The sequence below is a fragment of the Rattus norvegicus genome, chromosome 6, assembly GCF_036323735.1.
Source record: "Rattus norvegicus strain BN/NHsdMcwi chromosome 6, GRCr8, whole genome shotgun sequence".
Classification (NCBI taxonomy): Eukaryota; Metazoa; Chordata; class Mammalia; order Rodentia; family Muridae; genus Rattus; species Rattus norvegicus.
Genome location: NC_086024.1, coordinates 144,624,053 through 144,638,672, shown reverse-complemented (window position 1 = coordinate 144,638,672; position 14,620 = coordinate 144,624,053). Strand labels below are relative to the sequence as shown.

The following is a 14,620-nucleotide window of genomic DNA, read 5'->3' as shown; positions in this document are numbered from 1 at the left end:
CACAGGACAACTTCTCTAAGAAAGCACAGTTTACAGTGGTACCTAACAGCGCCTACTCACAGGTCACAGATGCCAGCTCTCGCAGGAATGAGGTGCACAAGCTCCAGTAAAAGCTTCACTCCCTTTTGCCATTCTTCCTCTCTTTCAAATTCACAGTACAGGTAGCTGCATTCATCCGAGGAGAACTGGTAGAAAACATAGTTATCCTGAAAGTAGAGATGCTGGTCCACTGTTTGAAGCAAGCAAACAAACAAACAAAAAAGGCTGTGTTTTAGCATCATCAATCACATAATAAACTGAAAAGTCCAATAATTAAGGAGAAACCATAAACAAGGCTGCACTCATACATCTGAACTTCATTCGTGCTAACACAACCAATAAAATGGAAGGATATGCTGGCTGGTCGATCCCACTGCTTCAACTTTGATGTATTCACACACATGCTATGTTTTCTGCTTCACAGACACACGTGATGATCAAGTCAATATCACTTCGAAGAGGGCAGCAGGCAATGCCGTACAAACACAGCATAATATAAACACAGCACGTTTCAGTTAGCAAGGTCAGTGGCTATCAACGGGGGGGATTGTGGTCCTACTTCAGGGGACAACTGGTGATGCCTAGAGACAGTTTTGGTAGTCACAATAGAACGGTGTGCACACCAGTAGCACACCAATGGCAACGAGAAGGAAAAAGAAATGAATGTTGCCAAAAAAATCCTATATGCACAGGACAGTCCCTCCCACCCACGACAAAGAACTGTCTAATTCAAAATGCCCATACTGTCAATGTTAGGAAATCCTGTTTTAAAGGAATCAAAAATTAGACATAGTTCCAAAAGGCATTTACACAAAGTGTGTGGCTAACCAGTAACCCCGTGCTAGCCAACGAGCCAATAAAAGCTCTCCTCCGCAAAAATGGTTAGTCGACTTTCTAAATAAGAGGATTAAGTGACTAAGACGTTTACAACCATGTGCCCTCTGTATCATTCTTTCACAATGATACCAGGAATTGCCTTCAGTATTTATCATCTATAGAAACAGGGGTTTCTCAGTACCAACTAGCACCTGAGAAATCAAAATTAAGTAACAAAGGTAGTTTGTTTCCGCTCCTTCAATTCCCTGAGTTCGACTAAGAAGAGAGAGTCTGGCCGCCTATCTTAGCTTCTACTTAAACATCATTTTCCGGCCCATTTGAACAACTAGTATTCACAGCCCACATATCTACATGTTCATGATTATTTAATTAAGATTATTTAAGTAAACCAGTGCCTGATGATTACATACATCACGATAAACCATTCACTTGAAGCAACGAGATATCACTGATGAAAAAAGTTTATGAGCAGAGCAGACAGGGAGAAAGGTAGAGACTTTTACAGTTGTAAGTCTGCAGTCAGCAAGTACCTAGTCGTTTCCACAGAAAGTGTGGGAAAAGCAAATGAATCGAAAACTGACCTGTCATTTTTACTTAGAAAATAAGAGTGTAACAATTCCCTTCCAGACTATAACATCCTCTGGAAGATCAAGTACGGTTTGGTCTAGCAGCTTAACAAAATAGTGACTGTGCCTTCAAAGTAAGGAACACTTACCTGATGACATAATCCCCATGTCCAGTAGGAGCTGCCAGACCCCAATGGCCATAGATCGACACTGGACAAAAGGACAGTGTTCCAGGAGCCAGTCGACCAGCTCTGACCCCACGCAGCTTCTCCTGGAACAAAGCGAAGCCACAAGCAATGAGAACATTTAAAAGCAAAACATCAACGTTGGATGCCATCCCTTTCATGAGCTCTCTTTCTAAAGTAAGCAAACCAGGGCAAAACGGCATTGCCTCTGCCTCATCTTCAGGCTTATGCTAATATAATGATAATCAATCAGACGTATGATTCTTTTAAATGAGAACACAGGTGGCAAGAAAACAGGCAATTAGACCAAACCGTCAATACGAACTTCTAATTCTATAGGACACCTTTTATGTTAAGGATCACAGTGCTAATTAACTAATTTCTCAGTGCTTCTTTCAATTAGACAGCATCTTTGGGCTTTGAAACCACCTTAGTCCATGGATTAAATACTGTCATTTTTTTTTTTCACATTCTCTAAACGCTGAGGCTCCGCAGCCTTTTCCGAGTGTCTGGTATCACCTGGAACACGGAAGTGCACGTACATTTGATCAACAAACCAAACCTCCACATTGCACCAGGTAGCTAGATGGTAGCTATGCCTGTCTGAGCATAGGTGGTTATGAGGAGGTCTCCTAGTCCAGGCCTCTCAACAGCACTGTGCTCAGTGGTTTCAGGGAAGAAGAACAAGAGTGCTGTCAGGTGTAGACTTTGATACAAAGCTACCTGGAAACTTAGATACTCGCTCCCATCAAACCCCTTAGGTGTTGCTGGTAACCACAAAGCCTCTAGCTTTCCTTTCTCTTTAGGAAATGTTTGCTCTGTTTGAGATGCAGGCTTGGAACAAGTGTGTGAAAGCATGGAATTGCTATGACACAACCTTAATGGAAAACTGGGTACCATTCCCTGACACGCTATTGACTTCATTGTATCTGGTCCCTTCTGCCCTCTCCCTAAACCTCATCATTATGTTTCAAATTGCTCTTACCATCCATCTGACCAGGAAAACCATTAGGGACAAAGAGAAACCCTGCCCTTAATATCTTTAAAGCAAATAAAATAGATGGGCTGCTATGCATTTAATTTCTAATCCCCTGACTTGTTGACCAGATCTACAGCAATCCAGTTAAAAGCCTAAATCTACAGGGTAGACAGGAGCGGAAAGGATAAAAACTGAAGTTACTGGAGCATAGAGATCTAAATACTGCTGCCAGCAGCTCTTAGCCACGGTGAATTTTAGGTCTCAGATTCCACCCAGAAGCTTCAGTGGTACCCGCATATCTAACCAGAGCTGTGATTCCGGGTGGAAGTGATGAACTACAGAACCATGTAAATCTGTGTCCATGTGGAGGTGATAAGCTATAGACCCATGTGAACCCATGAACAGCTGCATTTGACCCATCTCTGGGGTAGAAATTTTGGTTTTTCCTGGCCTCTTCCTCCCTTCCCATTATGGTTTCCAATTATCTGTGGTAACAGATGCTAAACTTTAAAACATAAATGGTATAGTGGCACTTAGTGATTCATGTATTTAAAAGGAAATAATGTATCAGGAACTATCATGCTCTTTCTATAGTACAAACTGAATAGAAACCTTTCAAAGCTTTTATTGTAGATTTTCATCTAGCATACTGGCACACATCACCTCCATTTACCACCAGACAAATTTAAGTGACCCATCCTAGACAACCCTATTAGTAATTTATCTTTAATCGTAGAACATTAATCAGTCCTTGGACTATAATGGAGAAGACATACAAATACACATTTCCTCCCAACTCTGCTCCTATAACTCTAAATATGTTCTGAATTGGATAGCTCATTTCTCCATGGACCTGATTAGATCTCCATTTCAACCAACACCCTCAGAGACTGCAAATAAGTTAAAACAAACAAACACCCTAAGAACAAAGATAGACTTTAGCATTGCCTTCTATAAGTAACATGGATTCTCTGAGCTTGCTTATAACTAGACATGAAGACTTACATATACAATGTTACTTTTAAAGAGTTGGATGTCACATGGTGTCTTGTGTGTGTGTGTGTGTGTGTGTGTGTGGTGTGTGTGTGTGTGTGTGTGTGTGTGTGTGTGTGTGCTTTTAGTTTCAATCTGTGTGTGTCTGGGTGCAGAGGTTTGAATGCAAAGTGTCCCCTGTAGGCTCATGCATTTGAACACTTGGTTCCTGGGATGAGTACTGTTTATAAGGTGAAAAAAATTTAGATCACTAGTTCTCAATCTTCTTAATTCTGTAGCCCTATAATATATAGTCCCTCACGTGGTGGTGACCCCCCAACCATAAAATTACTTTGTTGCTACTTCATAACTATAATTTGCTAATTTTGTTGCTACTTCATAACTGTAATTTGCTACTGTTATAAATTGTAACATAAGTATCTGGTATTTGGACCCTGCTTTAGAAAGTGCAGCCCTATTAGAGAAATCACTCGGCTGAGGCTGAGCCTTAAGAGTTCATCGGCTCTCCTTATTTCCAATTTGTTCTCTCTGTTTCATGCTTGTGGTTAAGATGTGATCTCTCAGCTTCCTGCTTTGTTCACCTGCCCCACCCCATGACATTATGGGTACCATAAGTCAAAAAGAACTCTCCCGGAAGCTGGCTGTTGCACTGCTGAGCTCGCATGTACTCAACTTCTCCACAAGTCTGGGCTTCTCAAGTCCTGGCTATGAGGAGGGCAGGGTTAATCAGACCCAATACCTTTCTGGGGATTTGTAATCTGCTAAGAGTTGTTAAGGAAAGTGCAGTCACTCCCTTCAGTGTCATAAGGAACTGGTAAGGTACCAATGCGCCTGGAAACAAACTCCCAACTACACTCATGTAACCTTGCCACCCCACCCAACAAAAAGACAAGACATTAGAAAAGAGGCTAGTGGGAAACAGGGAGGGGTAACATGAGTGGGACTCTAACAGACAACAGCAGAGGTGGAGATAAAGATGACTGAAACTCACTGTGTACAAGTATGAATCCCATTATTATGCATAAATGATATAGGCTATTAAAACATTTTATTTGCAGAAATTGGTTCCTGTTAAGAGGCATGAAGGATCTTTCTAGAACATAAACACCCTTTGTATCTTAATAAAGGTTACACAGAAAATGACTATGTAGGTATATAGTAAATAAAACTTTATTAGGCTATACACTTGACTCGTGCGTTTTTGTGTATAAATTATACCTCAGGCAAGAGGCAAGAGTCTTCTTACCTCAGATATCTGGGAATCACTATTCCCAGGATCCAGGCCATCATTAAGTGTTTCCAATGGAAACATTTGTTTCCTGTGGCCAGTGAAAACAACAGGAATAGTAAACTAATTTTTTTTCAAGTTAAATTTCTATAACTTAAGGGAACATCCTTTATTAGTAGAATATGTCCTCCTTTTTGTGGTATCTGAGTGCTGTCCCAGTTCTGTTATTTCAATGTTGTCTCTTTAAGAAAAATGATAGTAAATAGTATTTCCTTTCCTCTTGGTTTTATTTTTATAATTCTCTTTCGGTATCATTCAGTGTTAGTCCCTCTTCCTTTGTTTTGCTTGCTTTAATATTCCACAAGAGTGAAACACATGCTTCAAATGACCTCAGGGTAGGTCCAGACATTTATTAAGACTGGCCACAAACTATTTCTTTCTCAAACACAGCTTGGAAGGACAGATTGCCCATTCTCGTTTCACATGCAGTGTGGCATGTGGCTCTGTCTCACCTGGAGAATTTGAACAGCTCCTTCTCCCTGTGAACCTTTCCAGCAACTTGACAATGTCTCCATTGTGTGGAGAGACCTATATTTCTTGAAGTCCCCAGTGTAGCATGCACCCACCTCTCTGGAGAATAAGAGAGAGAGAGAAAGAGAGAGAGAGAGAGACAGACAGATAGATAGAGACACAGAGACAGACAGAGACACAGAGACAGACAGAGACACAGAGACAGACAGAGAGACAGAGACAGAGACAGAGATGAGGGCACAGGGGCAGAGGAGAGGAAGAGAGAGAGAGCTCACGTAGTTAGGAGTTTCACATTCTTTTAGACCCAGAAGCCTAACCATAGCCATGAGCAAGCACCTTTAGGATCCTCAGCAGAGAGAACACATCTGTCCCTCTGACTGCTAATACCGAGACAGCCTGCTTATTCTATGCTCAAGGTTACAATTGTAACACAGGCTGGGTTTTGACAAGGTGTTAAGAAATTGTGTTACCTGTAAAACCCCTTGAGATTCACTCTGTCCTTTACCAGGTCAGCTGCCTGAAGGATAATAATATTCCTCAATGCTCTTCCTGCACAAGAAGAATTCTCTCCATAAATCTAAGAGAAAAGACAATCACTGCAGATGTAGAACAAACAATGTGGCAGTCTGTGAACTCCCAATAGCATTATATATATATATATATATATATATATATATATATATTATCATGACCAATTCCCTGAGCTTCAGACACATTTCAGCCTATGAAGCTACTGGCCTACAATTACCTTACTTTATTTTAGCTGATGGTCTGCTTAGGCTATTAGACTATAATAACTTCCATAATAACTATAATCGTAATATTCTTTTAAAAGACAAAGATTTCTGTGTAAAATACCCATTAGCTTAAATATAGTGTTCCCATTACTACAGGAAACTGAAAAATTATTTAATCTGTTTAGATTAATCACAAACAAATATACTAGTTTGGCCATATTGGTAATTCATGCATATAAAAGCCCTCGGAAGACATTTCTGCACTTGGTGAATCAGTTAAAGATGGTGCAATGTCACAGTAGGCTACTTTGCCCTGAAGCTTCATGTGACCTCAGAGTTCACAGCTAATTCCAAACGTTCTGATTTGATCTACAGTACTTCACAATTCCATCTTTCAGAAAGAGATTTCATTTAACTTCTTTCCTTAATCTTCTCATCCCTCCACTGTCATCCTTGGTCCCTGCAGATTGAGGTAGGTACCTCTGGTGAGCTCCAGGTCCTATTTTTAAAATACCTCCTTTTCTCCAATTGCACCTTCCTCTATAGCACAAGGCTGTTTCATAAACCAAGGAGGTGAAATGCAATGACCTTACTTCAAAAGTCAATGCTCATGAAATTGTTGTACGCTGAGAAATGCTTACGACTTTCCATTTGACTTTTTTTTCATACTGTGAAATTAATTTTATGTATGTGAGTACTTTTCCCTGAATGTATTTACATATGTATGTGTGTCATATAGTGCCTGGTGCCTCTGAAACCCATAAGAAGATACTAGATTCCCTGGAACTGAAGTTGCAGATGGTTGGGAGGCACTGTGTGGATGCTGGGAATCGAACCTGTGTCTTTTGGAAGAGTAGCCAGTGCTCTTAACTGCTGAGCCATCTCTTGGCCCCCATTTGTTTCTTGGTAACTCCTTTTTCTTTTTTTCTGGCTGTGCTGGGTTTGATCTGGGGCCTTGTGCACACAATGCAAATACTCTACAACTGCACTACACCAGTGGTCCTCTTAGTAAAGTATTTATTCAACTATAAATATTTTATATTATCCCTTAAATAAAACAAATTGATAATCTATAGGTCATGACTTGATAGGAAATAAGTGCTCATACTTAATTCTCCAAATATCATTGCTTAAACACAATTTGATGAAAAAGTGAAAATGGCCAGAAATGATGCCTTGTTAACAAGTTTTCAAAAATCACATCTTGAGTAACAGACATGACAGAAAGTTACTGAGGCAGAGGTATGAGTCAGATGATGTTTAACCAGTTCTGATACCTACGAGGTTCACTGAATAAGTAAAAAGCATCTAATGAGCAGCTGACAAGTACAGATTCTATTCCAGGTGCGTAACACAGTGGAGAGCAAGGCAGACAAGGTCCTCATCTCCTTTGTCTCCTGTGCGTCTGATTCTTTAATGCAACACAATAAACACAAATTCATCTCTTCTCATCAGTGAACTAACTCATAGGGGAAAAAGCCCTTCGACTTAACTACACATATGTCTAAGTCTTATTATGTATAATGTATACTACTTATAAACTCTTGTGTTACTATCAATACAAAAAGTAAAGGATTCATATTTACTCTGTTACATTGATAGTTACTTTTTATCCCTGCAAAACTCCAGGTCAGGGCATCTCAAACACAAGCATTCTCCACTAGCATTTTTCAGTCACCAATACAGAAAGTACAGAAGGATTGAGAAAACAGTTTCATACCTGAGAAGGACTATGGTCAAGGTATGGATTGGAAATTCTTCTTGAGAGAGTCTATTTTAAGAGAAAAAGAAAAGGAGAGGAAATTAAACTCAAACAGATACTGTTAACAAAATAATAATAAAATAATAATAATAATAGCAGTAGTAGAATAAAACAAAACACATGCAACTGTCAGAGATATCCACAATAAAGATGAATTTAATAAATTCCAAGTATCTCAAGGTTATCTGGTCAACCTTCATACCAATCAGTCGGGACACTCCCCTTGACTAGCTCCTGCCCTATAGAGGACAGCAGTCTGCAGTGATGCAGAAAGCTGTGTTTTTGGATTCCCTCATTGCATTCCCGGTGAGCCCGGGATTCCATTTCTCTTGCTCCACTCCCATTCAAGCCTCCTTTGCTTCTACCTCAAAGGCTACTCAAGCTTCTCAGTGGATCTTTCTGCCCTTCAGTTTCCCCCTCTGAAACACTCCACAACCTTCAATAGACAAATCACCCCAAATCATGATCCTCTACTTAAAGTGAGTCACTGGTAGCGTATAGGAGCTAACTCAAGGCCTTCAGGTCCACAGTCTATCTCTTATACAGTCTTGCTTTCTCTCTTTACAGCACCACAGGAATTACCTCACTAAGATTTAACCATTCCTGGGTCTTGAAGAGGATATTGTAGATTATGATCATAAAATAATGAATGCAATTATTATGAAACTGACAAAAATAAAGAATTTGGAAGATCTAAGTGTCAGGATGTTAGAGAGAGATCAGTCTGTATAGTCCTTGTCTGGCAAGCATGTGGGCCTCAGTTTGATCCCCATAACCTATTTTTTTAAAAAGTGGGTATGGTGGCATATACTTGTAATCCCAGAACTATGAAGTTAAAGACAGGCAGACCCTTGAGATGCACTGGAAAGCCAGTTTAGCTTGGAAGTTGTAGGCCAGTGAGAGACCGTATCTCAAAAATGAAAGTGGTTAGAACCTGAGAATGAGGCCAAGGTTGTCTTCTGATTTCCACATACATGTGCATACAAAAGCATACCCACCCATGAACATACGCATTCATATACATCAGAGCAACCTGCCACTCACATACCTGGTCATACCATTTTCTGTTCAAATCTACCCTCTTCCACAATGGCCCCACAGGACCTCAAAGTCCAGGTTTGCACTGCTCCCACACAACTGCTAACCACACCTGACTCTGCTTGGCTTCTACAATCAAATGAGATCCTACGTGTTCAAAGTGATAAGGTGGTATACCAGATGTTTATTTCTCAAGTGAAGCCCCATCAATGGGAATGGGGGTTGGTACTCTTTGAAGATCTTTCTTTGGGTGCTGCTCAAGCTACAGAACTTGAGGTTCCCTGCACCGCAAATCAGGGACCTACCTGTGCTGGCACTTTGTAGTGCTTTGGTCTCCTGGCACCTAGCATACAATGTTACATAAAGATGTTTATTTTTCCATTCATTTATTTAGCTCTTTGTATATCAACTAAGTATTTGCTGTACAGTTTGAATTGCAGGAGCTAATTTTCCCTACCTAACAATCTAGGAAGCGGCAACATCCCCCACAGATGCTTACACACAATGAAAGATGATTATCACATCCCACTGCTGTTCAGGAGGAACAGAGAAACCAACACTTACTGAGCTCCCAACCCGTGTTTAGAAGCCCTTTACACCTGGACGCTAAGAATTGATGCTTTAGAGAGCCTGGTTTTTAGCCTGCCGCCTCCATTTCTTAAAATAACCTGCCGTATTTACCAAACATACCCTGCCAGGCACTGCTGTGTGGTATGTGAACCTTGTACCAAATTTTAACCTAAAAAGAAATTCCTGTTCCTACTCTTCTGTATTATAGACAGCCCCCGCACTAATTATCTTTTGATTAAACAAATATAAGCATTGACTCTTTATCCAGAGATGCTAATAAACCTTTTAAAGATCTGCAAGTTACTTGAAGAAAGAAAATATTATAAGCTAGCCTATTTTGATGCCTGCTATATTGGCCTTGTCTGTGCAGTTTCCATGAGCCCTCCCAGATCTGTCATCTGAGACTTTACAGTATCTTCAATTACCAAAATATCAAATAATCTTACATATACACCAGATTTTTCCTATGAAGATTTGTTGTCATGGTAAGTTAATTTTTATATCCTGAACAAGAATTTAACGAACAAATAAACAAACAAAAAACAAAAATCGTTGTGGTAGACCAAGTCTGACAATCTTCATGTATTTATTGAATTGTCTCAATAAGTTAAAAACAAACAAAACAAAACAAAACAAAATTCTTCACATGAGCTAGTCCAAGAAAAAGCTTTCCCTAGGTAAAAAAACAGTTCTAAGAAATTAGGCAGGAATATTTTCATAAAGGAAACAAACAGCTTGCGTTTCTCTCCACTGCCACCCTAAACCAAGCAGCCTCCAGGGTTACAGTCACACAATCCAGCTAAGCAGAACCGCCCCAACACAGCCCCTTTCTAAAGACAGGTAAGGGAGACAGGGAAAGTGATGGGACTCCTCAATGCTGTAAAGATAAGGGTGTTACACAAGCTGCTCTTCCCTGGGGAATGACAAGAGACATAATAAGATCTTCTCTTTCACAGAACACAATCCCATTGTCAGAACCTCCTGTGAAGCCTCTTAAGTAGGCCCAGGGGAGTTTTCTTTCATTAACACTTAGGATAACAGCTCACTGAGCTAGGGGAAGCCACAGAGCTCTCTGTGGATCTCACTGAAGTACTGACTCTTAAACTTAAAATGACTTTTGTAAATGCTCCTGTAGAAACTACTTCCTGTTAGGGTACAGTGTTGACCAGAAGTAACAAGTTACAAAGGTAAGGTAAGGTAAAGAGAACATAGGGATCACCCCCCCCCCAATCTTATGTTTAGCAGGTCTAACAGAGACCTGCTTCTTCACTGTATGAGAGGACCATCATACAGTTACTCTCCAAAGGACAGCTCAGCACCTACAAGAGAACTCTTGAGAAGGATGCCTCTCCATTTTAACATTCTGTCCCTGATCTATGACTTTGCCACAGTCATCCACCCAATGATGCCCTGCTTTCACTACTTCACTCAGCATCCAGGTCTTGTCCTCTCGCCTACAGCACCTCCATTCTATTTCACATTACGAAGCACCTATGCTCTTTCTGGGACACTGAGGAAACTAGAACCAAGAGAAGAACCCTTCCCTGATTCACCCAACCCCTTTCCCAGAAGACGCAAGCTATAAACTTTAAACTCATGGTGAACTCTCCCTCTTGGTCCTGATTTTTCCATCAGTTTTCTGCATCACCTTGGGTGGCTAATCTATCAATGTCGGATGTCTTTCTGATGTGGGTTTGGAGTAGGGGTTGTGACAGGGTATCGCTGTGTAGCCTATGGCAGCCTCAGACTCATGATTCTCCTGCCTTGGCCTCCCAAGTGCTGGGATTATAGGAGTGTACCCCCAAGTGTAGTGTCCTCTTTTTAAAAGAATCCCACCATTATTATCTCATGAATACAGAGAACAGAAAGGGTTATGGCTCCTTCCCCCGTTTCTTCCCAACTGCCAGGAATTACTTACTATGGGTGCATTGATTCAGAAAGACACATGCATCCACAGATAGACTAGTAACACAAATGAAAAATGGACTTTGATTGAAAAATTTCTCTCCTCCCTATTTTAATGAATCATGTTCATTAAATGAGCCCAGAGAAATTTAATATTTTAAACATGGGTTAGAGACCTGCAGTTCTTTATTGTACACGAATGGACGCCGAGGAAAGGAGAGATGTCATAACTCAAAAAGACAACTGACTGACAGCCATATGTTGCTGACTTCCTTTCAGGTGGGTGTCCATGAAAATTAAGCTGTAATTGTACAAGAGCCAAGCTTGAGACTCACTGCAGCTGATAAAAATATCTTAGTCGAGATGTAGAGCTCACGTCTCATCACCTCTTGCAGGAGATGTCTCAACACTATCTTTATCCTGTTTAGGTTGCCAAGGAAAGAGATTACATAATGAGAAAAACCGAATCCTTCAATCACCACAGAAGTGTACAGACTGATGACACAGACACTGTCTTGTACCCATTTGGAGTGACCAAGCAGACAGTGAAGACGCAACTGTGGAATAAACACAGGAGACCATCTCATCAAGCTAGGAATCCAGAAAGTGTCACAATCAACTAGTGGACAAATAAAAAAGAAATCATGGACTAAAACAACAAAGCCCGCCACTTTCTGGCAACTTCTAAGACTGTGAGTTATTCTTACGACCAAGGATAAATGGGTCAAGATCTAAAGGAGAGAATCCCACCATTCTTGGTTTGCAGATTACACAGTCATAGAAACTTCGGTGCAATAAGAACAGTTCACGGGGCAGGTTGCTGAAGTGGGCAGAAACTGTTCCTTCTGGGAGTTCTGGCTGCAGCTAGGGCCTACACTATCCTGTGGGGTTCCTAGGCATATGCCCATCACAACAGCTAGTCCCTCCCCATACAGGCCACTTCTGGTAACATCTTCTCAAACAGTGCCACGCACCTACGTCGGTGACGTTCTCAAAATTATGTTTTTCCCATTGCCGTGTCACGTGTTAGGAAAGGGGGGCTGGCGAGGAGTTTCAATAGGCAAAGCACTTGCCACATAAAGACTAAAGTAAGAACTTTTCAAAGCTTCCCAACACACAGGCACACATACGCACACACACACACACACACACACACACACACACACACACTTTTTTAAAAACAGAAAATCGAAAGGGCTGGGAGCTAGCTCAGTTGGTAATACAAGCGCTTGCAGTACAAGCACCAGGACCTGAGTTGGGCTCCGGCACCCACATTAACAAACTGGACATGGTGGTGCACGTCTGTAATCCTAGCACTGGGGAAGCAGAGACAAGCAGGTCCTAGAGGGTGGCTGACTGGTGAGCTAGCCTAGCCTAATCAAAGCACTTCCACTCTCAATTAGAAAGCTCATGAGGGTAGATGATTCCTGAAGAACGATACCCAAAGTTCCCCCTCTGGCCTCCTGGTGCACTAATAACAACATGCACTTGTGTGTACACACACACACACACACACACACACACACACACACACACACACGAATACCCCCTTTGCCTTTATAGTGGCACCTGCATCCCCTCATTCCTGTTTGTGCACATAAGAGGCCTGAGAGTCAGAGAATGTAGTACTTTCTTACAGGCCCCAGAGTAAATAAAGTGAGAGCCACAGCAGAGACCAAAGCCAACATCATGGCCCATGTCTGAGGAATAGTAACAAAGTGTCCGCTACAAGCCAATATTTTACAGACGACAAATAACAATGTTCGAAAAGCTCCATGGTAAGTAGCATCAATTCTGTTCTGTAGGTGACAAAACCAGACTAGAATGAAGTTAGGAAACCCCCTACATTGCAATCTTTAGTTGCTACTCCATATATATGTATGTACGTGTGTGTTTGTGTATGTTTATGTATACGTATATATAATATATAAATAATATACATAAACACACACATTTTAACACAGAGTATGTCAATTTAAGAAACGTGACAGATGCATATCTGAGTGAGTCTTCTGGAGATGTAAACACAGCTATATCCGTCACAGTCAGCACACTGAAAGACACAAAAAAAAATGGTTCTACCCAAGTCCATTGGGGGTGCTTACAGGAGTGTGGGCAGCTTACAGGCAACCTCACACCAGACTCTCCTCCACTGCAGCTGCTGACTTCTTAAATAGCCTTGAGGAGAGCAGCAAGAAGTCTACTAAGAGCTGAGAGACATAGCTGGGAAAGTAGGGCATTTGCATGCAGGTCCTGGGTTCATTCTCCAGCAGAGAGAGAGAGAGAGAGAGAGAGAGAGAGAGAGAGAGAGAGAGAGAGAGAGAGAGAGAGAGAGAGAGAGAGAGTGTGTTTCGTGTGTTGGGGGGATGTGCAACTAATACATGCTAGATCCAGTGGTTCCCAAGCAAGAAGTTCTTGGGGAAATTAAGGAGAAAATACCACAGTCCCATGCCAAGCATACTGGGTTAGCGTCTCAAGATCTGAGTTGTTCCCCCCTAATCCCCAGTTAGTTCTAATGTCTGGCCAGGTTTGAATTAAACTGTGAAAAAATGAGTGAGTTCATGCTAGGGAGATGACTCAACAGTTCAAAGCATTTGCTGCTCTCCCAGAGAATACCAGTTTAGTTCCCAGCGCCCACCTGTAACTCCAACTCCAGGGGCTCTGACGCCCCCTTCTGGGTGCTAAGAGTGCCTGCAATCACATGCACACATTCCCACACACATAATTTAAAATAAAAAAATAAAAATAAATAAAAAGTGACTTCATGAGTATTTGAAACTTTTCTTCAAACATCACCTCCATCAAACAGCCTGCTGAAGAAAGGAGGTAAGCCACTTGCCAGTAGCCCAGAGATCTGAACATAACTTCACAATAGCTAGTTATCTAGAGCACCCGCTTACGTGATATGCTTTCTGTAAACTAGACACCGCCCCAGGCAGTCTCCCCATGTCTACAAAGAGCAGAGCCCACAGACCTTCTGAAAGCTGTACTCTCTTCATGGCCTAAGCTTCGTTTTGACCTCCCATTACCAAAGGGCTCTGTTCGAGTACCAACATGTTTCCTCACTTAAACTCTAAAGCTGAAAAGTGAAGTGAGTCTTGGTAAGAAATACAAGTAGTTCACAATCCTGTCTGCCTGAGATAGTCAGTGAAGACTACATTAGATACATGGGGCAACCCCCAAAGCATCAGCGGTTTAAATTTATTTGGTCCTTGAAAAAAAATAGCTTTATTTTTGGCTGGGTTTACAA

At 41.3% G+C, this 14,620-nt stretch overlaps 1 protein-coding gene across 1 annotated transcript in view; it reads right to left on the bottom strand.

The window, feature by feature from the left end:
• The window catches only part of Rapgef5 (Rap guanine nucleotide exchange factor 5), a 234,747-nt gene that overhangs the window by 184,236 nt on the left and 35,891 nt on the right, over positions 1 to 14,620 (bottom strand). Inside the window, exons 2-5 of the mRNA NM_001395143.1 lie at positions 7,816 to 7,866; positions 5,829 to 5,935; positions 1,592 to 1,713; positions 61 to 229 (exon numbers count right to left, since the gene is read on the bottom strand). Of these exons, the coding sequence (NP_001382072.1) occupies positions 61 to 229; positions 1,592 to 1,713; positions 5,829 to 5,935; positions 7,816 to 7,866 (449 nt within the window). The remainder of the gene's footprint in view (positions 1 to 60; positions 230 to 1,591; positions 1,714 to 5,828; positions 5,936 to 7,815; positions 7,867 to 14,620) is intronic.